General features: G+C 57.0%; 8 protein-coding genes across 8 annotated transcripts; 5 read left to right on the top strand and 3 right to left on the bottom strand.

The window, feature by feature from the left end:
* The first annotated feature begins 32 nt into the window (after positions 1 to 32).
* Positions 33 to 2,720, top strand: BCV69DRAFT_283064 (hypothetical protein). The gene is made up of 7 exons (XM_025492573.1): positions 33 to 76; positions 157 to 377; positions 458 to 599; positions 678 to 881; positions 949 to 1,266; positions 1,341 to 1,765; positions 1,865 to 2,720. The coding sequence occupies exons 1-7, from the start codon at positions 44 to 46 to the stop codon at positions 2,604 to 2,606; spliced, it is 2,085 nt and encodes a 694-aa protein (XP_025348017.1). The 5' UTR covers positions 33 to 43; the 3' UTR covers positions 2,607 to 2,720.
* Positions 2,721 to 2,828: 108 nt separating this feature from the next.
* Positions 2,829 to 3,560, bottom strand: BCV69DRAFT_312792 (hypothetical protein; the record flags this gene model as incomplete). The annotated part of the gene is made up of 3 exons (XM_025494969.1): positions 2,829 to 2,907; positions 3,031 to 3,120; positions 3,196 to 3,560. 3 exons carry the CDS (start codon positions 3,558 to 3,560, stop codon positions 2,829 to 2,831), a joined length of 534 nt encoding a protein of 177 aa, XP_025348016.1.
* Positions 3,561 to 3,947: 387 nt separating this feature from the next.
* BCV69DRAFT_249129 (hypothetical protein) lies at positions 3,948 to 5,161 on the top strand (the record flags this gene model as incomplete). Its single annotated transcript, XM_025490329.1, has 3 exons — positions 3,948 to 4,027; positions 4,459 to 5,036; positions 5,118 to 5,161. 3 exons carry the CDS (start codon positions 3,948 to 3,950, stop codon positions 5,159 to 5,161), a joined length of 702 nt encoding a protein of 233 aa, XP_025348015.1.
* On the bottom strand, positions 5,119 to 6,317 carry BCV69DRAFT_283063 (hypothetical protein). Its single transcript, XM_025492572.1, has 4 exons — positions 6,220 to 6,317; positions 5,962 to 6,090; positions 5,707 to 5,776; positions 5,119 to 5,600 (listed from the first exon to the last, which is right to left on the bottom strand). Exons 1-4 carry the CDS (start codon positions 6,237 to 6,239, stop codon positions 5,376 to 5,378), a joined length of 444 nt encoding a protein of 147 aa, XP_025348014.1. The 5' UTR covers positions 6,240 to 6,317; the 3' UTR covers positions 5,119 to 5,375.
* A 37-nt stretch (positions 6,318 to 6,354) lies between these two features.
* BCV69DRAFT_201586 (hypothetical protein) lies at positions 6,355 to 7,214 on the top strand. The gene is made up of 2 exons (XM_025489686.1): positions 6,355 to 7,003; positions 7,088 to 7,214. Exon 1 carries the CDS (start codon positions 6,456 to 6,458, stop codon positions 6,849 to 6,851), a length of 396 nt encoding a protein of 131 aa, XP_025348013.1. The 5' UTR covers positions 6,355 to 6,455; the 3' UTR covers positions 6,852 to 7,003; positions 7,088 to 7,214.
* A 1,234-nt stretch (positions 7,215 to 8,448) lies between these two features.
* Positions 8,449 to 9,871, top strand: BCV69DRAFT_277488 (putative ADP, ATP carrier protein; the record flags this gene model as incomplete). Its single annotated transcript, XM_025491154.1, has 5 exons — positions 8,449 to 8,461; positions 8,583 to 8,642; positions 8,753 to 8,868; positions 8,998 to 9,644; positions 9,754 to 9,871. 5 exons carry the CDS (start codon positions 8,449 to 8,451, stop codon positions 9,869 to 9,871), a joined length of 954 nt encoding a protein of 317 aa, XP_025348012.1.
* An 818-nt stretch (positions 9,872 to 10,689) lies between these two features.
* On the bottom strand, positions 10,690 to 12,593 carry BCV69DRAFT_283060 (hypothetical protein). Its single transcript, XM_025492571.1, has 3 exons — positions 12,436 to 12,593; positions 12,104 to 12,334; positions 10,690 to 12,030 (listed from the first exon to the last, which is right to left on the bottom strand). Exons 1-3 carry the CDS (start codon positions 12,482 to 12,484, stop codon positions 11,072 to 11,074), a joined length of 1,239 nt encoding a protein of 412 aa, XP_025348011.1. The 5' UTR covers positions 12,485 to 12,593; the 3' UTR covers positions 10,690 to 11,071.
* Positions 12,594 to 13,947: 1,354 nt separating this feature from the next.
* Positions 13,948 to 17,264, top strand: BCV69DRAFT_299320 (hypothetical protein; the record flags this gene model as incomplete). The annotated part of the gene is made up of 2 exons (XM_025494317.1): positions 13,948 to 14,893; positions 16,543 to 17,264. The coding sequence occupies 2 exons, from the start codon at positions 13,948 to 13,950 to the stop codon at positions 17,262 to 17,264; spliced, it is 1,668 nt and encodes a 555-aa protein (XP_025348010.1).
* Positions 17,265 to 17,453: the final 189 nt, after the last annotated feature.

The raw sequence follows: 17,453 nt of genomic DNA, 5'->3' as shown, positions 1-17,453 counted from the left end.
GAGCTTAGTCGTTACCACCTCGAGCTCGAGGAGATTGACGAAGATGACTTCGACCAGCTATGGGCAAGAACTTCCGGTACGTTTGACAGCAGAGACGAGAGGTCAGGTGTCGCGCGTCGCACGTACTGAAGTTTGCTTGCATTTGCCAACATACAGGACCAATTCTCCGTCATCTCAACTGCCCTGTCTGCGCATATCGCCTTGGTACATGACACCTCGACCTTCTTTTCGGAGAGGGCAATGCTCGAGAGGGAATATGCCAACAAGCTTCGAGCTCTCACTCACAAGTACCGCACTCAAAGGGACAAGAGGGTTATGGAGTGTACCGTGGGACCTGACCCGAGCAAGCAGTGGAGTCCCGAGGTAGTGAATCGGAGGTGAGCATCGCGAATGAAGGAGGCGGGCGACCGTTCATCAAGGTACCTATCCCATTGACGACCTCTTGTCTCCCCTCTAGCTCATTCCAATTTTATGTCACCTCGGCCATTGCGGCTTCGGAAAGTGTGTCAGCTGACCACACCGCATTGGCAGGACAGCTGGAGAAGGTGGCAGCAGATACCGAAAAGGGAGAGAAGAAGGCCGAAGAAATGCGCAAGAAGGTGAGGAGAGGGTACGTGAAGTCATACGCCCCGAGTTTGCGGCAGCTGACTCGCGGTAAGCTCTTCCCTTTGTCGCAGCATCATGCCTTTTATCAGAAGGTCATCGCCGATCGCGAGAAAGTATACAGTGACAGGGCCAAGGCAAAGTCCAAATACGATGAGCACTGCAAAGAAGTCGAGCAACAGCGTCACAAGAGGGAGAAGGCCGAGTCAAGCGGCACAAATTCAGATCGGGCACGCAAAGGCTACGATGCATCGGAGCAAGAGATGCTCAATGCAAAGGTGAGCAGACGCGACTCCTTTACTTCATCTACTTTCAGCAGCTGATCTTACCGCCTTTGTTCCTCAGAATGCTTACCTCGTATCGATTGCTGCGCAGAATCGAGCAAAGGAGCGCTTCTTTGGTACCGACATGCCTCGATTACAGGACGATCTCCAAGTCCTCTGGGATCTTGTAGATCGTCAGCTTGTCGCACACGTGAAAAAGATATCGGCCCAATTAGCTGAGCACAGCGAGAAGATTTCTACCAAACAAAGACGTATGGAAGCAGATGCTGCAAAGGTGGTCGTCGAGGCTGATCAAGTAGTTTACACCGAATATAACGTCAGGCGGTTTGACATGCCCGCCGATGTCAGCTTCGAACCATGCGTGGGCTTCTTCGACACGGTGAGTGCAGGTCGAGAATGTGTCTGCGAAGCGCAGACAGTCTGACGCTGAATGCCCTCCTTGCTCCATAATAGCCCGAGATGTCAGTGGAGGACGCTTCGAAAGTGCCGCTGCAGAATATGATTATCCGCAAAGAGAAGAAGATTTCCGAAGTTCGGCCAATTGTGGCTTCGAAGATCAAGGAAATAGAAGGCCTGGAGCGGCTACGTGTCGCCTACACCGACAACCCGTCTCTCGGTGATCCAGAGGAAATCACGGACAATCTCCTAGATTCGACTCGTAACGTTATTGTGCTCGAGGCCGAATTGAGTATCCTCCAGGCGGAGATAGCCTCAATCGCGGAAGCCTTTGGCGGTGATCTGGGTGAGGCTAGTCCTCATCAATTCAAAGCTCACAACTTTACAATACCCGCGACTTGCAACTTCTGTGACAACAAGATCTTTGGTATGTCGAGACAGGGCTTTGTATGTAAGCCTTGTGGCTTTACGTGCCATGCCAAGTGAGTCAAAGTAGTGAAGAGGGACGAAGCGTATATACCGGCCAGAGCAGACGCTGATGATAAGAACCTCCCCATCTCTGCCGGCTCCTCGCTGCACAGATGCGAGCCCAAGGTCCCAGCCGACTGTCGCGCCTCGCCAGCTCAGCGCCTCAAAGCCAGCACGGTAGAAGCGAGCAGCAGACGACAGTCCATGACCTCGGTCAGTCAATCCAGTACCTCTCGCCGTACGTCAATGGTCACCGGAGCGACGACGCCATCAGAGGCTAGTTCCTCTGAAGCTGCCCCTGCGCGGTCCAACGGTCGAACGATGCCTCCGGCAGCGGGAGCACGTAGGACTGGCCCGCCGCCTGTACAGCGGAGCACAAAGCCCTCTGCGACCAGCAGTCAGCACCCTTTGGCGACGGCCATGTACAACTACGAGGCCACTTCTGCTCAAGAGCTCAGCATCAGCGATGGCGAGCATCTGACAATCATAGAGGAGGACAATGACTCCTCGGGCTGGGTCAAGGCAAGAGACGAGCATGGATCTGAGGGCCTTGTCCCCGCCTCGTACGTGAGCATCACTGCCGCTCCCTCAGCTGCAGCCTCTCGCCCATCTGCTGGCAGGCGAGCTCCTCCGCCTAGGCCCGGCGCCGGAAGCGCTGCCAGCGCCCAAGGAGTAGGTCGCTTTGTGCGAGCGGTATACGACTATGCGGCTCAGGAGGATAATGAGTTGACTCTTTTGGAGGGTGAAAAGGTGGAGCTCACCTCTACTGGATACGACTTTGGGGCGGGGTGGTGTGAAGGAGTCAAGGCGGGCAAGGTGGGCGTGTTCCCCGCCAATTACGTACAGGACATCTGAGGCGGGGAAGCCAAGAGAGTACTACAGTGCTGTAATCTGTTTGCTTCTCTCCCTGCCTGTAAGTGGCCGTGAGTGGACTAGCAATACTAGGAACAGTTGCCAGCTTGTTCACCGTTCCCTCTGAGACAGTCTCGGCCGTGAAGCGTTGCTGTAGATATGAATGCTGCATTGCTGCTAATTGGAAGGACGGAACAGCTGGCTGCTTAACGTCGCCCTCGCTGCTTATCGCGAGGGCGGGCTCTTCTCTCCAGGCCTCTTGCGTCCACTGACTCGAATGCCCTTTTGCACACGAGGTCCCCATCTGCACACAAAGACGGACGAAAGAAATGGAGGAGAACAAGGAAAGATGGGTGGTGATGTCAGTGTACTGCCATCAGGCAAGGCAGCTTGTGCAGAGTGAGGACTATGAAGTGGGCCTACTCACCCTCTTACGACCTTCTTCTTCTTTGGCCTGATCTTGTACTCTTGGGGATCCAGACCTTGTCGGAACTTCTCCATTGCCCATAGAAGGTACCTGCGAGGGGTTGAAAAGGACGGTTGGCACTCAGCACACCGTTTTTCGTACATCTCCCGCTCTCTCACCGCTCACCTCCTGTGTTTGATGGGCACACCAGCCTTGCGAAGCCTTTGACCATTGAGCTCCCATAGCTTTTGCCATTCTCCTTCCCCCTCTCCCATCAAAGCTGTAAGTCCTCCATCGGTGGAGAGGTCCCTATGCGGAGGATAAGAGATGGCCTTGAGGAACTGAATTGGTGTGGCGATGTCTGGCCGCGGATGGGGAATGGGAAGTGGGGGAGAGTGCAGGCGAGGAGTGGTATGTAGCAGACGGGAGTAGAGGGAGGCAAGGGGAGTGGGTGCGGGTGTGGGAGTGGGAGTGGGAGTGGGAGCTGCTACTGCCGTCGTTGCCGCTCTGATCGGCAGCTTCGATGTGGAAGCAAAGAGGCGACGCAGCATTGCGGTGGGCGTGAGAGGGACGAGGGAGAGCAGCAGCTGTGTTGGTAGTCTGAGATGCGTACGACTGAGGTGAGAATGAGTGGTTGCTGCCTGCCTGCCTGCCTGTCTGCCTAAGTCTGTCCTTCCGTCCCTGCCAAAATTCCGATGGGTGTTCGTGAGCCGCCCGCCTTGTGCGCCTGTGCCTGGCCCACGCCTACGCCTACGCCTCGCTCCACCCACCCACACGTTGCGCATCCCGCGAAAATCCACAGCAGGCAGGGCAGCCACACGCAGACACGGCCCAGCAGCCACTTCTTCTTTTTTTGATCAGCCAGCTCTCCTCCTCCCTCTTCCCCCCCCCCTTCTCGACTATATACCCACATATCACCACAGATCAACAACCACATCATGTCGCTCCCAGACTTCACTTCCGACTCTGGCCTCGCCAAGCTCGAGCAGTTCCTGTCCAACAAGTCTTACATTGACGGGTGAGTAGCGTCAAAAGGGGGGGGTATCTGCAGAGCGCTAGGCACAGACGAGCGAAGAGGATGGGCGGTAGAGACAAGGACTGCACAGCGCAGCATTAGTGGCTGGGTCGCTGTCCCAGGAGAGACATCATCGCTGCGCTCTTTCACTCTCAATGCTCCTACGATATGATGATTACTATGCTTTGGTCCGTGTTTCCGAGCCCAGCGGCGTAAGACCCCGCGACTTTCATGCAGTGACGACAACACAATCTTCTAAGGCTTTCTGATCGTAATTGCAGAGGACAACGAGCGAAACAGTGGTGGAGAGGAAGACAGAGGACGGGAAACGGGACGGAGAAAGTTACCCATGCTCTTCTAGCTAGTGATCACTGGGCTGACCCTTCAACATCTCTTCTTCACCCCCTCTCCTCTTAACTCTCTACTCCAACCAGACATGCTCCTTCCAAGGCCGACGTTGCCGTCTTCGAGGCTTGTTCCGCCCCCGACGCAACCAAGTACCCCAACGTCGCCCGCTGGTTTGTGCACATTGCTCACTTCGAGAAGGAGCACCCCAACCTGCCAGGAGACAAGGCCAAGGCCGCTACCCTCCTCGGCTCCACTGCCAACACTGGTGTCCAGTCCGATGCCGCCAAGGCCGTAGCCGTGGCTGGCGAGGACGAGGACGAAGACATTGACCTGTTCGGCTCGGATGACGAGGAGGTCGATGCCGAGAACGAGCGAATCAAGGCCGAGCGTGTGGCTGAGTACGAGAAGAAGAAGGCCGCAAAGGGTCCCAGGGCTGCCGCCAAGTCCATTGTCACCCTTGACGTTAAGCCTTGGGATGATGAGACTGACCTCAAGGCCGCTGAGGAGGGTCTGAGGGCCATCGAGGTCGACGGACTCGTCTGGGGTGCTTCCAAGCTCGTCCCCGTCGGTTACGGTGTCAGCAAGATCCAGATCACCCTCGTCGTCGAGGATGAGAAGGTCTCTCTCGATGACCTGCAGGAGAGGATCGCCGACGAGCTCGAGGGTGAGTAGAGATGGAGGGCGTTCGAGATTATGAGTTCAAATGGGCAACGATGCTCATCCGTTCCACCTTTCCTCTCCACAGACTACGTCCAGTCGACCGACATTGCTGCCATGGCCAAGATCTAAAGGGGCGATGCAGACCTTGTAGAGTAGACGGATGGTGTAGACGTGGACAGCTCTCGTCGCATCGGGGATGCAATCTCAGCCTATCAATGACCATACTTCCCTTGATGACGATGACAAATTTGCACGACTGCGAGAGATTGAATGACCCCGTCTGAAGCTTCTTGGGCTCCCGAATTGCATTGCTACGCAGCCCACACAGGGCATGGCTACGCACTCATGCTTCCCTCGCGAGGATCCTCCGCACGCTCTCCCGCTTCCTCTCGTTCTCACCCAGCCCCTTGGCCCAATCCTCATCGTCTCCACCTGCCTTGCTTACTTTCTGATCCTGACTTTGAGTCCCCTCGGTGGTCATACCTTGCTCCTGACCGGGGCCGAGCTTATCCACCCGTGTGCCGAGTCGAATGTCTGTTGCGATTCGCGGGGCACCGAGCTTGTGCACCTACTCGGATTGAGCCGCCAGGAGAGCGTGGGTAGGCTTGCAAAGTCTCAGCATCTAGACGGATCACAGAACGCTGTGAGGAGGCAGCGACTGGAAAAGGACTCACTGCTTCGTGACAGCGCTCGATTGCTTTCGAGACTAAAGGGAAGGGGCCTTCGAGGTTGGTGCCATAGCCGCTGTGAATGCAAGGCGTTGCCATGTGAGCAGGCTGAGACCTCAAGAATGCCTGCTCAGTCGACGAAGGTTATGACTCACTGCATCTGTGACCCGTGAAGAAGCAGAGAGAGGCGGCGATGTGGTTGTGTCAGCAAGAAGGGCGATGACAGGGAAGCCGCGTAAGGCGGCTGCTCTCACCTCATACTTGATGCCCTCTGCCTTCATGCTCTCCAGCACTCGCTGGCACTCGGCAATGTATATTCCCACCGAGGGCGTGGGGGTCGCCATCGGAATTACTGCGACGGGCAAAGAATGGAGAGCTTCAGCGTCTTCGCTTGTTCGTTTCTAGTTGAGGTGTCATGCACTATACTCACGACAGAAGTCTCTACATCAGCGAAACATGAGAGAAGGCTGTCAGCTCAAACAGAGACGCCCAAAGCCTGGAGTGATCGTCTGCACTCACGCTACAGCGTACAGGGGCATGACGAGCGATGCACTGTGATGTACAGGGGCTATAGGATGTAGGATGTCACACAGTAGCGGCGAATTTGAACTCGAGTTGGGAAGCGGAAAGAGCGGACGCCTGGCGGGAGTGGAGCGAGAAGGCGAAAAAGGGCGGCGAGGATGGACCAAGACCATTGAGCATCTGTGTAATCCCATCTCCTCCTCGTCCTTCTCCTTGGTCGACCTCTCGCAAGCATGCTCCTCCCTTCCCTCCGTATCCTACAGGGCACATCCACACGCGGCTATCTCCAGCAGCCGTCGCCTGCTCGCCTGTTCTCCACTGCCCCTTCTCTCCTTTCTTGGGGAGGCGGCAAGCAAAAGACACATCAAGGCGCCGCCAAACGTTTCCGTCCCGTCAGCAAGCCCCGTTCTCGACCCTCGCCGCTAGGCTACAACCCCAGTACCGGCGTACTGAACGAGATGGGTGCTGGTAGCCGTCCCGGACCTCTGTTCAAGCGGGCTAGGGCGGGGAAGAGTCACCTGAACTTGATGACAAGTGGCAGTAGATTGAACTCGCTGGGTGGAACAAAGGTGGTGGGAAGTGGAAGGCTGGGGGTGCATCTGAGGAGGCTGTTGGGACCAATTCTATGAGGGTCTGATGAAGTAGAGGCAAGAGCACTGGGAGGAAGACAGGGAACATGGGAGAACGGGTAATCGGAGGTGGGGCCAACAGAAGTACGGCCGCTACGAGCGCTCCTGAACAGATGTTTCGAAAGGAGACCAACTGCAGTCCTGACACAGAGGTGAGTAGCGCCGCGTCACAAGTGCGTTGAAGCAGACAGAGTTGGTCCTGACACATCACGAACTTCTCCTTGCGCCCTACGCAGAGTCACAAGGAGCCATATACCTGACGGAAGACAGCAATAGGCAACGCAGTTTCTGCTGTGCCGCTCGTACGTCAGAGCCTTTCAATGGAGCATCGCCAAGGTCTCCTGAAGCAGGCGTGTTAGTCTGCGCTGGTTGCAGGTCCTTGCGGCAAGTGTGGCTGCTGCCGCGCCCTGATCGGCGCCCTGATACGTCAAAGGAGTCCGTATCCGGTGCCTACGTTCGTCCACGCGTATGCACGTGATCGAGAGTGCCACGCAATTCGCTGTACAATAGACACTGTTATGAATCATTCCAGAATTGCTGCAGCCGTAGGATCGTGAGGTCCCTGAATTGGACAGCTTACCTGGCCGACACCTGTCATGCTAACCACAGCCGAGGTTCTCGCGGGGGTGAGGCCTTCAGGACATGATACGCACTGAGAGATTCAGGCTCAATGGCGGAAGCGCCAGTGTCCGCAACCTGGCATCAGCGACAACTATGCTGCTCCCACGTAAGTTGCCTTACTGTCTACCATTGCTTTCGCCTCTGAGCATTACTTTTCTCGACTTCGCCTCTCGCTCGCTCGCTCGCATGCACTTCTTCCTGTCCTCGCTCAGCTTCCTCTGGTCTGCCTGCTCTCGGCTGCCATTGCCGCCCGTCCGCTCGCTTGGCCTGGCCTGGACGCCTTTCCAATCATTCCCGATGCTCTGCCCGGGTTTTCCCATATCTGCTCCGCGCACAGAAGTTCCTCTGGGCTGATGCGCCTGGGTGGGCGGGGCGAACGGACGTGTGTGGGCCCTGGTGCGTGGCTGCTTCTCGCCCGCCAGGCTGGCTGGCGTGCGTGCGTGCTGGCCTTGCCCTGGCCCTCGCCCCGCCGCCGCCGCCCCGCCGCCGCTCGGGGCTGAGAAGAGCGTTTTTTCGCCTCCCTCACCTTCCCCTTCTTCTTTCCAACACACCCGTTCCCCATCAACACACATACCCCCCTCACCACTCAAAAAAGTGAGTATCAGCAGACCACTGAGGACTTCCCATCTGTACGCACGACGTAATATCAGTGCAATGGTCGGGCGTCAAACGACAGGATCTGGGTGTCTCACCCGAAGGACTCATGTGATTGCGGGAAGGTCCGCACTCCGGGAAGATACGGCATGGCGGCACCATTCGAAGGTAGTTCGCACACATGCGGGTGCCCTGCAGTCGCTACTCCCATACGGCAGCAACCCATCGTGCTTGTCACCTAGTGCCATCGTCACTACGTCTCGCCGCTCTGCCGCTGCGTTGCTATCAGCTCTTCTGGCGGTACAAGTGCTTACCGACCCTGAATTCTTTCGTCCCCCTTCCCCCTTCCCCTCCTCATCTGTTGGCACTCTTCAGATTCAAAATGGGCACAGTCGGTGAGTACTTCCGCGACCGTTTGCGGCACGCGAGCAATCGTGCCGAAGTGTCAACCACCTACCGTACTCGTTGCTCACACGATCCCCTCCCGTGCATTCGCCGCTAATTTCCAATCACCAGCTGACCCCGCCAAGACCGGTACCAAGTCCGTCAGTGGTTTCGCCACTGACTTCCTCATGGGTGAGTTTGCCGCAGAGTTATAGAGCGCCGGAAGATGCTATCGCGCTTGCTCGACGCTTGTCAGCACACATTGCTTATCGGCTGCGCATCGCCTTGCACTCTCTTTCCAGGTGGTATCTCCGCTGCCGTCTCCAAGACCGCTGCTGCCCCCATTGAGCGTGTCAAGCTCCTCGTCCAGAACCAGGATGAGATGATCAAGCAGGGCCGTCTCGCTACCCCTTACAAGGTGAGTTGACCTCAGCGAGGCAATGGTTTGGCCAGGATCTGCGTCTCACATCTCTCATACATCGCTTTGCTGACCGATTATATCTTGCTGCAACGCTCTATCCTCTCCTGTGACTTTTCCACCCACTAGGGTATCGGAGACTGCTTCGCCCGAACCTACCAGCAGGAGGGTCTGACTTCTCTCTGGCGTGGAAACACCGCCAACGTCATCCGATACTTCCCCACTCAGGCTCTCAACTTTGCCTTCAAGGACTTCTTCAAGTCGCTCTTCAAGGTGCCAAAGTCTGACCCTTACTGGAAGCAGCTCTCGGCCAACTTGGCCTCTGGTGGAGGTGCTGGTGCCTCTTCGCTCCTCTTCGTCTACTCTCTCGACTACGCCCGTACCCGTCTCGCCAACGACGCCAAGTCTGCCAGCAAGGGTGGTGGTGAGCGCCAGTTCAACGGTCTCGTAGACGTCTACCGCAAGACTCTCGCCACCGACGGTATCGCTGGTCTCTACCGTGGTTTCGTCCCCTCCGTCATTGGTATCGTCGTCTACCGTGGTCTCTACTTCGGAATGTACGACTCGCTCAAGCCCGTCCTGCTCACTGGTGCCCTCTCCAACAACTTCCTTGCCTCCTTCGCTCTCGGATGGGGAGTCACCACCGGTGCCGGTCTCGCCTCGTACCCTCTCGACACCATCCGACGACGAATGATGATGACCTCCGGTACCAAGACCCACTACAACGGTATCCTCGACGCTGGTCGCCAGATCGTCGCCGCTGAGGGTGTCAAGTCGTGAGTTTTGGACCATTTCAGCTCGCACACGCCCCCGACACCTCCCGCTGACCAAAACTCCTCCTCCTTCCTTCGTACTAACCCTCCTTCCTCCCTTTCAACCTGCTAGACTTTTCAAGGGTGCAGGAGCGAACGTCTTGCGTGGTATCGCTGGAGCTGGTGTTCTTTCTGGTTACGACAAGCTCCAGGAGCTCATGTTCGGTAAGGTGTACTCCGGTGGTAGTTAGACGGAGCGCGCGCCTTGTCCCGCCCGCGCGCGGCCCAACCCTCCTTGATCACTCCAGAATTCCCCCAACCGATCTCCCACCATCGAAAGTGTCTTTTCCAGAACTGTTTCATCCCTTTTCCGGTCCAGAATACAATCGATACGACCATCTCACGAGCTGTACGGTTGGTCGACTTGTGCAGCGTAGCGCGTGAGTGGGGTGGCGCGTGGTGGACCGTGCCCTGCGCCACGCGCCTGGCAGATGCCGGAACGGAAGGGGAGCATATACGGTCCACTGCCGGTGCAGCAGACCTTTGATGAGCTCGCCGTCCCACTGTGCGCAAATCTGCGAGCTTCAGAGAACCCAGATTGTCCACGATAGCAGTACCAGAGACGAATGAACATTGAGCAAGCTGCATCAGACTTCTAAGTGCGGCACGAGGGACTATTGCTAAGTAGCTGAAAGGCGGTCAGTCCATTCTCTTATCTGGGAGAGAAGGTATCGCAAGCGCGATTTGATGCTGTGCTCTTCTTTGCATCCTCTTGCATGCATCAGCAGACAGACAAAGATACAGAAGGGAAGGAGAAAGAGCTGGAAGACTTGCGAGCGCTTAAAGAACGAACACAACAGGTCATTCTGCGCAGGCGGGTCAGCTGGTAGAAGCTGAGCAAAGGCGAAGCGGATTCAGCCGAGCCGGGACAGTACCCGCTGACTGGCTTGACTGACCTCCCAATGACTGAAGCTGTGTCTGAATGTAGATCAGAGTTCCAAAGAGCAGCAAGAGCGGCTTTGACCGGCTTTACCTGCACACGAATGCGTTGACTCTCAGGTAGAGCGAGGCGAGCATACAAGTTGGCAACGATGACTGCATGGAGAACGAGCATAGATTGACTGTGGGTACTGGCTTGCATGCAGAAGATCAAGCTACTGAGGCGTTATACAGGTGGATGGAGCGTCTGCCCGCCTTGATCTCAATGTGTCCACTGTGCACCGCAGACCCTTTAGGAGATGGACGCCCAGTCGAAAGTACTTCCTCTGGCCTTTCCGCCCGGGTACTTCTTCACGCTCCCACGGAACGCTCGAGGGGGAGGAAAATTGGAAGACGGGGTAAAGGAGAGCGAGCCTGATGTGGGAGGTGGATCAGGAACTGAAGACAAAAGCAAGGTGGTGAGCAAGGTTTCGGTCAGCCATCTCTTTCTCGGACGTTGCACAAAGGTCAGATCACTTACTTCTGCCACCACCACCTCCGCCGCCGGCCCCGTAGCCGTTGGATGGAGGCCCGACGATGGAGTTACGAAGAGGGGGCGCAGCACCGTTGGCACCATTCGTAATTGGAGTACTGCGACCACTGCCGTTAGTAGCTGCAGATGCAGCTACAGGGGGAGGCGGCGGCCTAGACGTCGGAGTGGATCTGGAAGGCGGAGGAGGAGCTGGTGCCCGCGAGGGTGGAGGAGGGGCTGGCGCTCGGGACGCTGGCGGGGGAGGGGGAGGCGCTGGAGGAGGGGGTGCTGCTGATGCTCCACTAGGTGCCAATCGCGAAGGCGCTGGAGGAGGGGGTGCTGCTGATGCTCCACTAGGTGCCAATCGCGAAGGCGCTGTCGGGACACTACGACTAGGCGTGGACGGCGCCGCCGAAGGAGGAGGAGGGGGTGGAGGTGCGGGAGGTGGAGCCGCTGATGCTCCAGGAGCCGGGCGTGAGGGTGGGGCTGGAACGCTCCGTGAGGGAGTGGAAGGAGCCGAGGTTTGAGGCTGAGGCGGCGGTGGTGCTCGAGGTGGTACGGCAGACGGGCGCGAAGGAGGCGGTGGAGCACCTTTCGAAGGTCCTGGCGGAGGTGGAGGCGGAGGCGGGGCAGCTGGCGCCAGAGTGGACCGGCTCGGCGTAGGTGGAGCAGCAGGAGGGGGAGGTGGAGGAGGAGGTGCTGAAGATGTAGGCCTCGTCGGCGGCGGAGGAGCTGATGAGGCCGGCCTTCCAGGTGGGGGAGGAGGAGGGGGAGGAGGTCCGGACGCTGGCGGAGCGGGTCTACCAGGAGGTGGTGGAGGTGCTGCCGCTGTCGGACGATTGGGGGGTGCCGGTGGAGGCGGTGCTGAGGCTCGCGGAGGTGTGGGTACTCCTCGAGCAGGAGGAGGTTGTGCAGGTGCTGAAGAAGCAGGAGGAGGAGCTGGGCGTCCCGGAGGTTTGGCTGTGAGACACAAGAGAGGGCATGTGAGCTCATAATGCAAACGCTACCGACCTTGTCTTGTCATCGTACTCACGAGCTGTAGAGCCACCCGAAGCTGATCTCAGCGTAGGCATGCCGCCAGCAAACAGTCCTCCGAGGTTTGGCGGTCCAGACGATGTCATCTTCGTCACTGCAGCCGATGCCATGGCTGAAGCAGCTGCTGCTCCGGGCACAGGCGGAGCTGAGCCAGCAGGCCTACCGCCGCCCCCACTGCCACCTACGGAGCCCGCAATGGCCGGAGCAGATCGGTCATTCGTTTGAGCCTCTGATGGAAGACGAGGGAGAAAGGGATGCAAGACGTCCAATTAGCTCCCACTTGTCCTGGAAGGGTGGGGACTACCGATGCGACGCCAAGCGTGTACTCACTCTTGAGGGCCTTGCCTTGCTTGATGGCGGCTGCAAGCGCTCCGTCCATGTTACCGAAGAGCAGCGAGCAAGAGGGGGAATTGAGATAAGCAGTGCTCTGCTCAAAACAAGTGCAGAGGAAAGGGCGTACGATCGTAACTCGGTAGGGTGACAAGATGGGAATCAGGCGTACAGCCCAGCTCGGCGGAAGGAGTCCGGGCGAGTGGAGTTGCAGCCGAGCCACGCGCGGTGTGCCAAGCCGGCGGAGCGTGGCAGGCAAAGGTGCTCCCCAACCTCTCGACTGCTGGATTCAAGAGCAGCTATACCAGCCGCAATGGCTGACGAGACCGAGCTCCGGATGAACGTCTACTATGACTGCTCTGCATAACGATGACATCAGACCATCGGGACCTTGCTTGCTCGTGGTGGTCTCCTCTGCTCCCCGCTTGAAGAAAGCCGTTGCACGGAGATACCCTGGGAGATAGCCGCTCAGGGCGTACACGGCAACAACAATAAGCCCGTGTGCCTGGCCCTGAGTCGGCTGCGGTCCTCCGCGTACCTCGCCCTTTGCCTTTTGCTACGATGATGAAAATTCCAGCCTGCGCGCTCAGTCATCTCTCCCCTTATATCACCGCGTCTTTTTCCTCTCCTCCCTCTGCCCCTTCTCTTCTCCCCATCACCTTCCATCTGCTTTGTCCACAGCTTACCTACTACGCGCCTCTGAGCTGACCAGTTCTCGTCCCTACACCACCTCAAGAGACCTGCTCGCTCCCTTTCACATTCCCTCACCACTCCGTGATACCCCTCTCCATCCTCTCACACACTGTCACACACCATCACACCTCAGTGATCGCAATGGGACTTTCGCACGTTTGAGATCATCCTCTCATCCTCACAAGCTTACACAGACGCAGCAAGTGAGTAATACTTTCGTAATCACCCTCTCATTCACCATCGTACTCACCGTCTGTACATCGAATCGCCACAGACTTACCACCCTGAAGCCTCTCGCTGAGCTTGAGCACTGCTGTATCGCATCAAACGACATATCGCATCGAAGCGCAGAGCTAAGACATTTGATTCTATGTGAGTATCGCCCGCAGTCTCGGCGCTACTGCTACTTGAGCGATCGTACGAGCAGTGGCACCGTCGCATTCGATGGCTTGAGGGTCGCCGATACACACTTGAATTTCATCAGCGTACAACACAATATCCACGCACTCTGTATGTCAGACACAATCCTGACCACAAATTCTCTTCCCTTCGTACTCCTCTCGACCAATGCAGGCACCCAATACCTCTGTACAGTAGTCACTACGCAACGGGTGTCGTGATCGACAGGTCTCTGGGTGCTCTGCGTGTATCACAGGCCACTGTTCACTAACAACGGTATAAAGGGTGAGTCAGCACACTGTCGCTAGTCTCCACTCATGTAGTGCTGTGAGCTGACTCCAAGTTTTACATCATCCGTTTCGCTCCCCTCTCCACAGTCTTACCCACTCATCACCACTACCAACGACTTTCAACGTCACAATGGCATACCCACGAAAGTCTCTCGCGGACTGTTCGTTTGAGCTCTGCCGCATCCAGCCTCCTGTCCGGGAGCTGATGCACAATGCACCTCCAGCTATGTATCTCGGGATCAGAGGCAATGTCACCAATGAGGAAGTCGAGCAAGCGCTCCTGCGATCCGGTGAAGCACGAGCACAGCTCGTGGCTCAAGAGCTGATGCCAACAGTGTCAGCCGACGCCAATGAAGACCCCAATGAGATTACACCAGCGAGGCTCCTAGCAATGGGGAGTTGCTTCTACTGGGCCGACCCTCAAGGCAACCAGATCTTCCCGACGAACCATCCTCTTCTTCTTGCCGAACAATTTGGACCTCGTCGTGCTGCTACTAATCGCTCAACAGCACCAATCAGAAACCGAATGCAAGCAGCTCGCTCGCTCAGCCAAGGCTCGGCGAAGAATGTCACCTTTCGCCTAGGGCACCCGAGTGGGCTACCAGCCCAAACTGTAGCACTCAAGGTCGAGCGACGCGCCAATGCCCAGTCAGTCAGCGTGTGCTGCACATATGCACCACGCTTTCCGACGACGACTACGGTGCTGGGCCAAGTGCCTACGACCCTCCCCAGACTACCATCATGGGCTGAAATCGAGAGGGGGTACAACCTCACACTCAACGTACGAGTCGTGAATGGCGTTGACCACAATGTTGAAGAGAGGGGTGCACTTGCAAGATTCCAGGTAGCTTGGCTTGCAGGTCCCGTTCATGTCGTTCGGAGCCTAGGCCTCGCAGACGATGTGACTTTGACGCGCATAGAGACGGATTACCGCATCCTACTCAACGCCGTCAATGTGCCGGACTTGTTTGGACGGAGGGGACACAGGATTGTCATGACACCTGATAATCCAGGCTGGAAGCTTTCACTAGACCCCATCGAAGCACTGAAGAGACAAGGGTACCCGAATGTTTCTCGTCAGTATACAGACCAAGATCGAATGAGAGCTGATGCAACAGTACTTCATCGGACGCCAACAAGACACGAGCTCGATTCAGTCACGCGAAGGAGAGCAGCAGTGATTCGCGACCGCGACCATCTGCACAAGACAAGGCCTCTGTCCTCTTTAAGAAGCAGTGTGATCGATCTTCAAGACTTCAGTGTGACTTAAGATCTCAACATAGTCTTTTTGACACCGCCGCCGCCGCCGCAATTGCTTGCAGCTGTAGACCATCATGCCGTGAGCTCTGTCAATTGCTCACCGCATGCACATCGATCAGATGTATTCGAGCTATCTTTGCGGTGCACTCGCTCGAAGAGGTGCTTCTTCAAAAGTGTGCGCCGCATCTCGGTGGACGGACTCTCACCCTCCTCCTGCACGCAAACAATGTAGACAACGCCGCGTCGATCCGTCACTTGCTTCGGTCGCTGTTGATGCCGCGCCACCTGCCTGGAGGCAAATCGGCCTGAAATCAGCTCTGACGAAGAGGTAGACGAAGACGATGTGGATGAGCGGAGACGTGGCAATCGGGACGAGGGGTACTTCCGCCTTTGTGAATACAGCGATGAACAGATCGCTGGAATTCGGGCGGTGGCGAGGGAGTGGGAAGCGGCCTGGTCGAGCGAGCTGGTATGGCAGGAGCCACATCGGCTGCTTCGACTGCCCTTCGTTCCGCAAGACTGGGACGACCAAAAGATGCTCTCATTCGCACAGCTTGCCAATGATACTGCTGATAACTGCGATGAGGTTGGCAAGTGCCCTTGGCCTCCCAAGCACCTGCAGAACGAGGACGGACGAGGGGTACGGGGTCACATCAACGATGTCACCCGTAGGGATAGGAGCGCAGGAACCCTCTTCCTCGCGTGGGTCAGGCTCGAGCTACTCGGCAGGCTCACCGCTTGCCGCCTCACAGGCCTCCCACTCACATAGCCAAAGGCGAATGCCACGGTCTATGATCCTCTTCGAGTCTCCCGATCAGCACAGCTCGTCCATAGTTTTTCAAACAGCTACCTTTCGGTCTTGGCCTCTATCACCGAGACATGTAAACGTCAAGTCATGGCTCTGTGATCAAAGGATCAGATTATGGCGTCTGCCAGCTATTGAAAGTCTGATTGCTCGTCGTACACGTTGAAGATCTACAGCTCTCGCCACGGAGCTCGATACCGGAAGCTTCTCCAATCCTCTACCTTGGAAACAATGGACCAAGGAAGCTGACTTATAACAACAGCGAGCTATCTTCTCATACGATACCTTCGTACTTCAGTGCCATAGTGTCTTCCCTCGCAATCGATATGGTCTTTGCGCCGAGTCGGTGCTGCCTTTGAACACGCCTCTCAAGCCTCTCCTGCTTCGTTGCGGACGCCTCTGTCTTTGCCTAGTTGCACTCATATTTACTCTTGCCTCATTCCGATGTGGACTGAGCGACCGCATATTGCGGGGACGAGCTCCAAAATCGATTACTGCAACAGAAGTCGAGAACTCGTGAAGCTTCCCTAGCCAGCGAGGGCGAAAGTCATTCAGCTACGAGTCAAGCGCCAACGTTTCCAGCTGCTCACAACGACCGAGTCTCGAAGTCAGCTTGCCGAGATCGACGAGGCCCAGGCGCCACCGTCACGATCGCTACAGACGCCACAGTCGACGAGATCGCCGCCAGTTCTGCCCATGAGGACCAGCTCGGCTTCGTCATGACGCAAGCTCAACTTCAACTTGTTATTGCTGGTAGGGGCGAATGGCAGCCCATCGATCCCATCGTCGTGAGGACGGCCCGCGACACTGGTCGAAGATCGCTGCCCCTGACTCATGGCCCTGGCCTCTCTCATTTGACGCTGACGTATTCACATTGGGCCTCTCTCGGTCCGCCAGGATGCCAAGTCTCTTTCAGCTTTCGTCGGGAGCCTGGCTGGGTCGCGTTCGGGCAGATCACGAGAGAAGACGCGGACTCGGATCGAGGCGCAGCGATCTACCTGCGAGGCCATAATGGACAGGTCAAAACAGACTGGGTCCGCTACTTCAACCGGCGTACAGTCGAAGCCTGGCTGGTCTTTCATCGCTTGGTGGAAGCTGCATTTCGGAAGCTCGACGAGAAGGCGGCCTTCACTACGGCTCGATCCGACTCGTCTGCGTCTGGTCCGGCCCCTTCCCTTGGCTCTCCTGGCTCTCACGGCCCTCTTGGCTCTCCTGGCTCTTCGACGTCTTCCTCTGTCTCGCCCGTACGTCGCTCACCTTCCGCCAGACCTGAGGAAGGTACCGGAAAAAGAGCATTCGTGTCGAAGAACCATGAGGCGTATCTGCAGTCGATCCTGGACGGCAGTTTCTCGGCGACGCTCAAGGCACACACGAAGGACTAAATGTCCTTCAAGCTCATGACTTTGGAAGATGGCAAGAGGCAGAGAAGAGAGGTTGTCATCTGCTCTCCGACCTTCCCAGAGGTTGCAGGGTGGACCCTGCAGACGTCAGACTATGGAAGGTTTGGGTGAAGGGCGATGCACGAGATGCCCAGCCTTTCATTGCTCTGCGTCCTGCTTCTGAGTCCTCTC

The sequence above is a fragment of the Pseudomicrostroma glucosiphilum genome, assembly GCF_003144135.1.
Source record: "Pseudomicrostroma glucosiphilum strain MCA 4718 unplaced genomic scaffold BCV69scaffold_7, whole genome shotgun sequence".
NCBI lineage: Eukaryota > Fungi > Basidiomycota > Exobasidiomycetes > Microstromatales > Microstromataceae > Microstroma > Microstroma glucosiphilum.
Note: the sequence above shows the minus strand (reverse complement) of the source record. Positions and strands in the feature narration are given on the sequence as shown.

Coding starts and splice junctions, on each gene's coding strand:
- BCV69DRAFT_283064 (XM_025492573.1), top strand. CDS start 44: ATGACTTCGACCAGCTATGGGCAAGAACTTCCG. Junction 882..948: donor AAGAGATGCTCAATGCAAAG/GTGAGCAGACGC, acceptor TTTGTTCCTCAG/AATGCTTACCTCGTATCGAT. Junction 1,267..1,340: donor GCGTGGGCTTCTTCGACACG/GTGAGTGCAGGT, acceptor GCTCCATAATAG/CCCGAGATGTCAGTGGAGGA.
- BCV69DRAFT_283063 (XM_025492572.1), bottom strand. CDS start 6,239: ATGCCCCTGTACGCTGTAGC. Junction 5,777..5,961: donor ATGAAGGCAGAGGGCATCAA/GTATGAGGTGAG, acceptor TTGCATTCACAG/CGGCTATGGCACCAACCTCG. Junction 5,601..5,706: donor TCGAGCGCTGTCACGAAGCA/GTGAGTCCTTTT, acceptor CAATCCGAGTAG/GTGCACAAGCTCGGTGCCCC.
- BCV69DRAFT_201586 (XM_025489686.1), top strand. CDS start 6,456: ATGCTCCTCCCTTCCCTCCGTATCCTACAGGGCACATCCACACGCGGC.
- BCV69DRAFT_283060 (XM_025492571.1), bottom strand. CDS start 12,484: ATGGACGGAGCGCTTGCAGCCGCCATCAAGCAAGGCAAGGCCCTCAAG. Junction 12,335..12,435: donor GCAAGGCAAGGCCCTCAAGA/GTGAGTACACGC, acceptor GTCTTCCATCAG/AGGCTCAAACGAATGACCGA. Junction 12,031..12,103: donor TTCGGGTGGCTCTACAGCTC/GTGAGTACGATG, acceptor TGTGTCTCACAG/CCAAACCTCCGGGACGCCCA.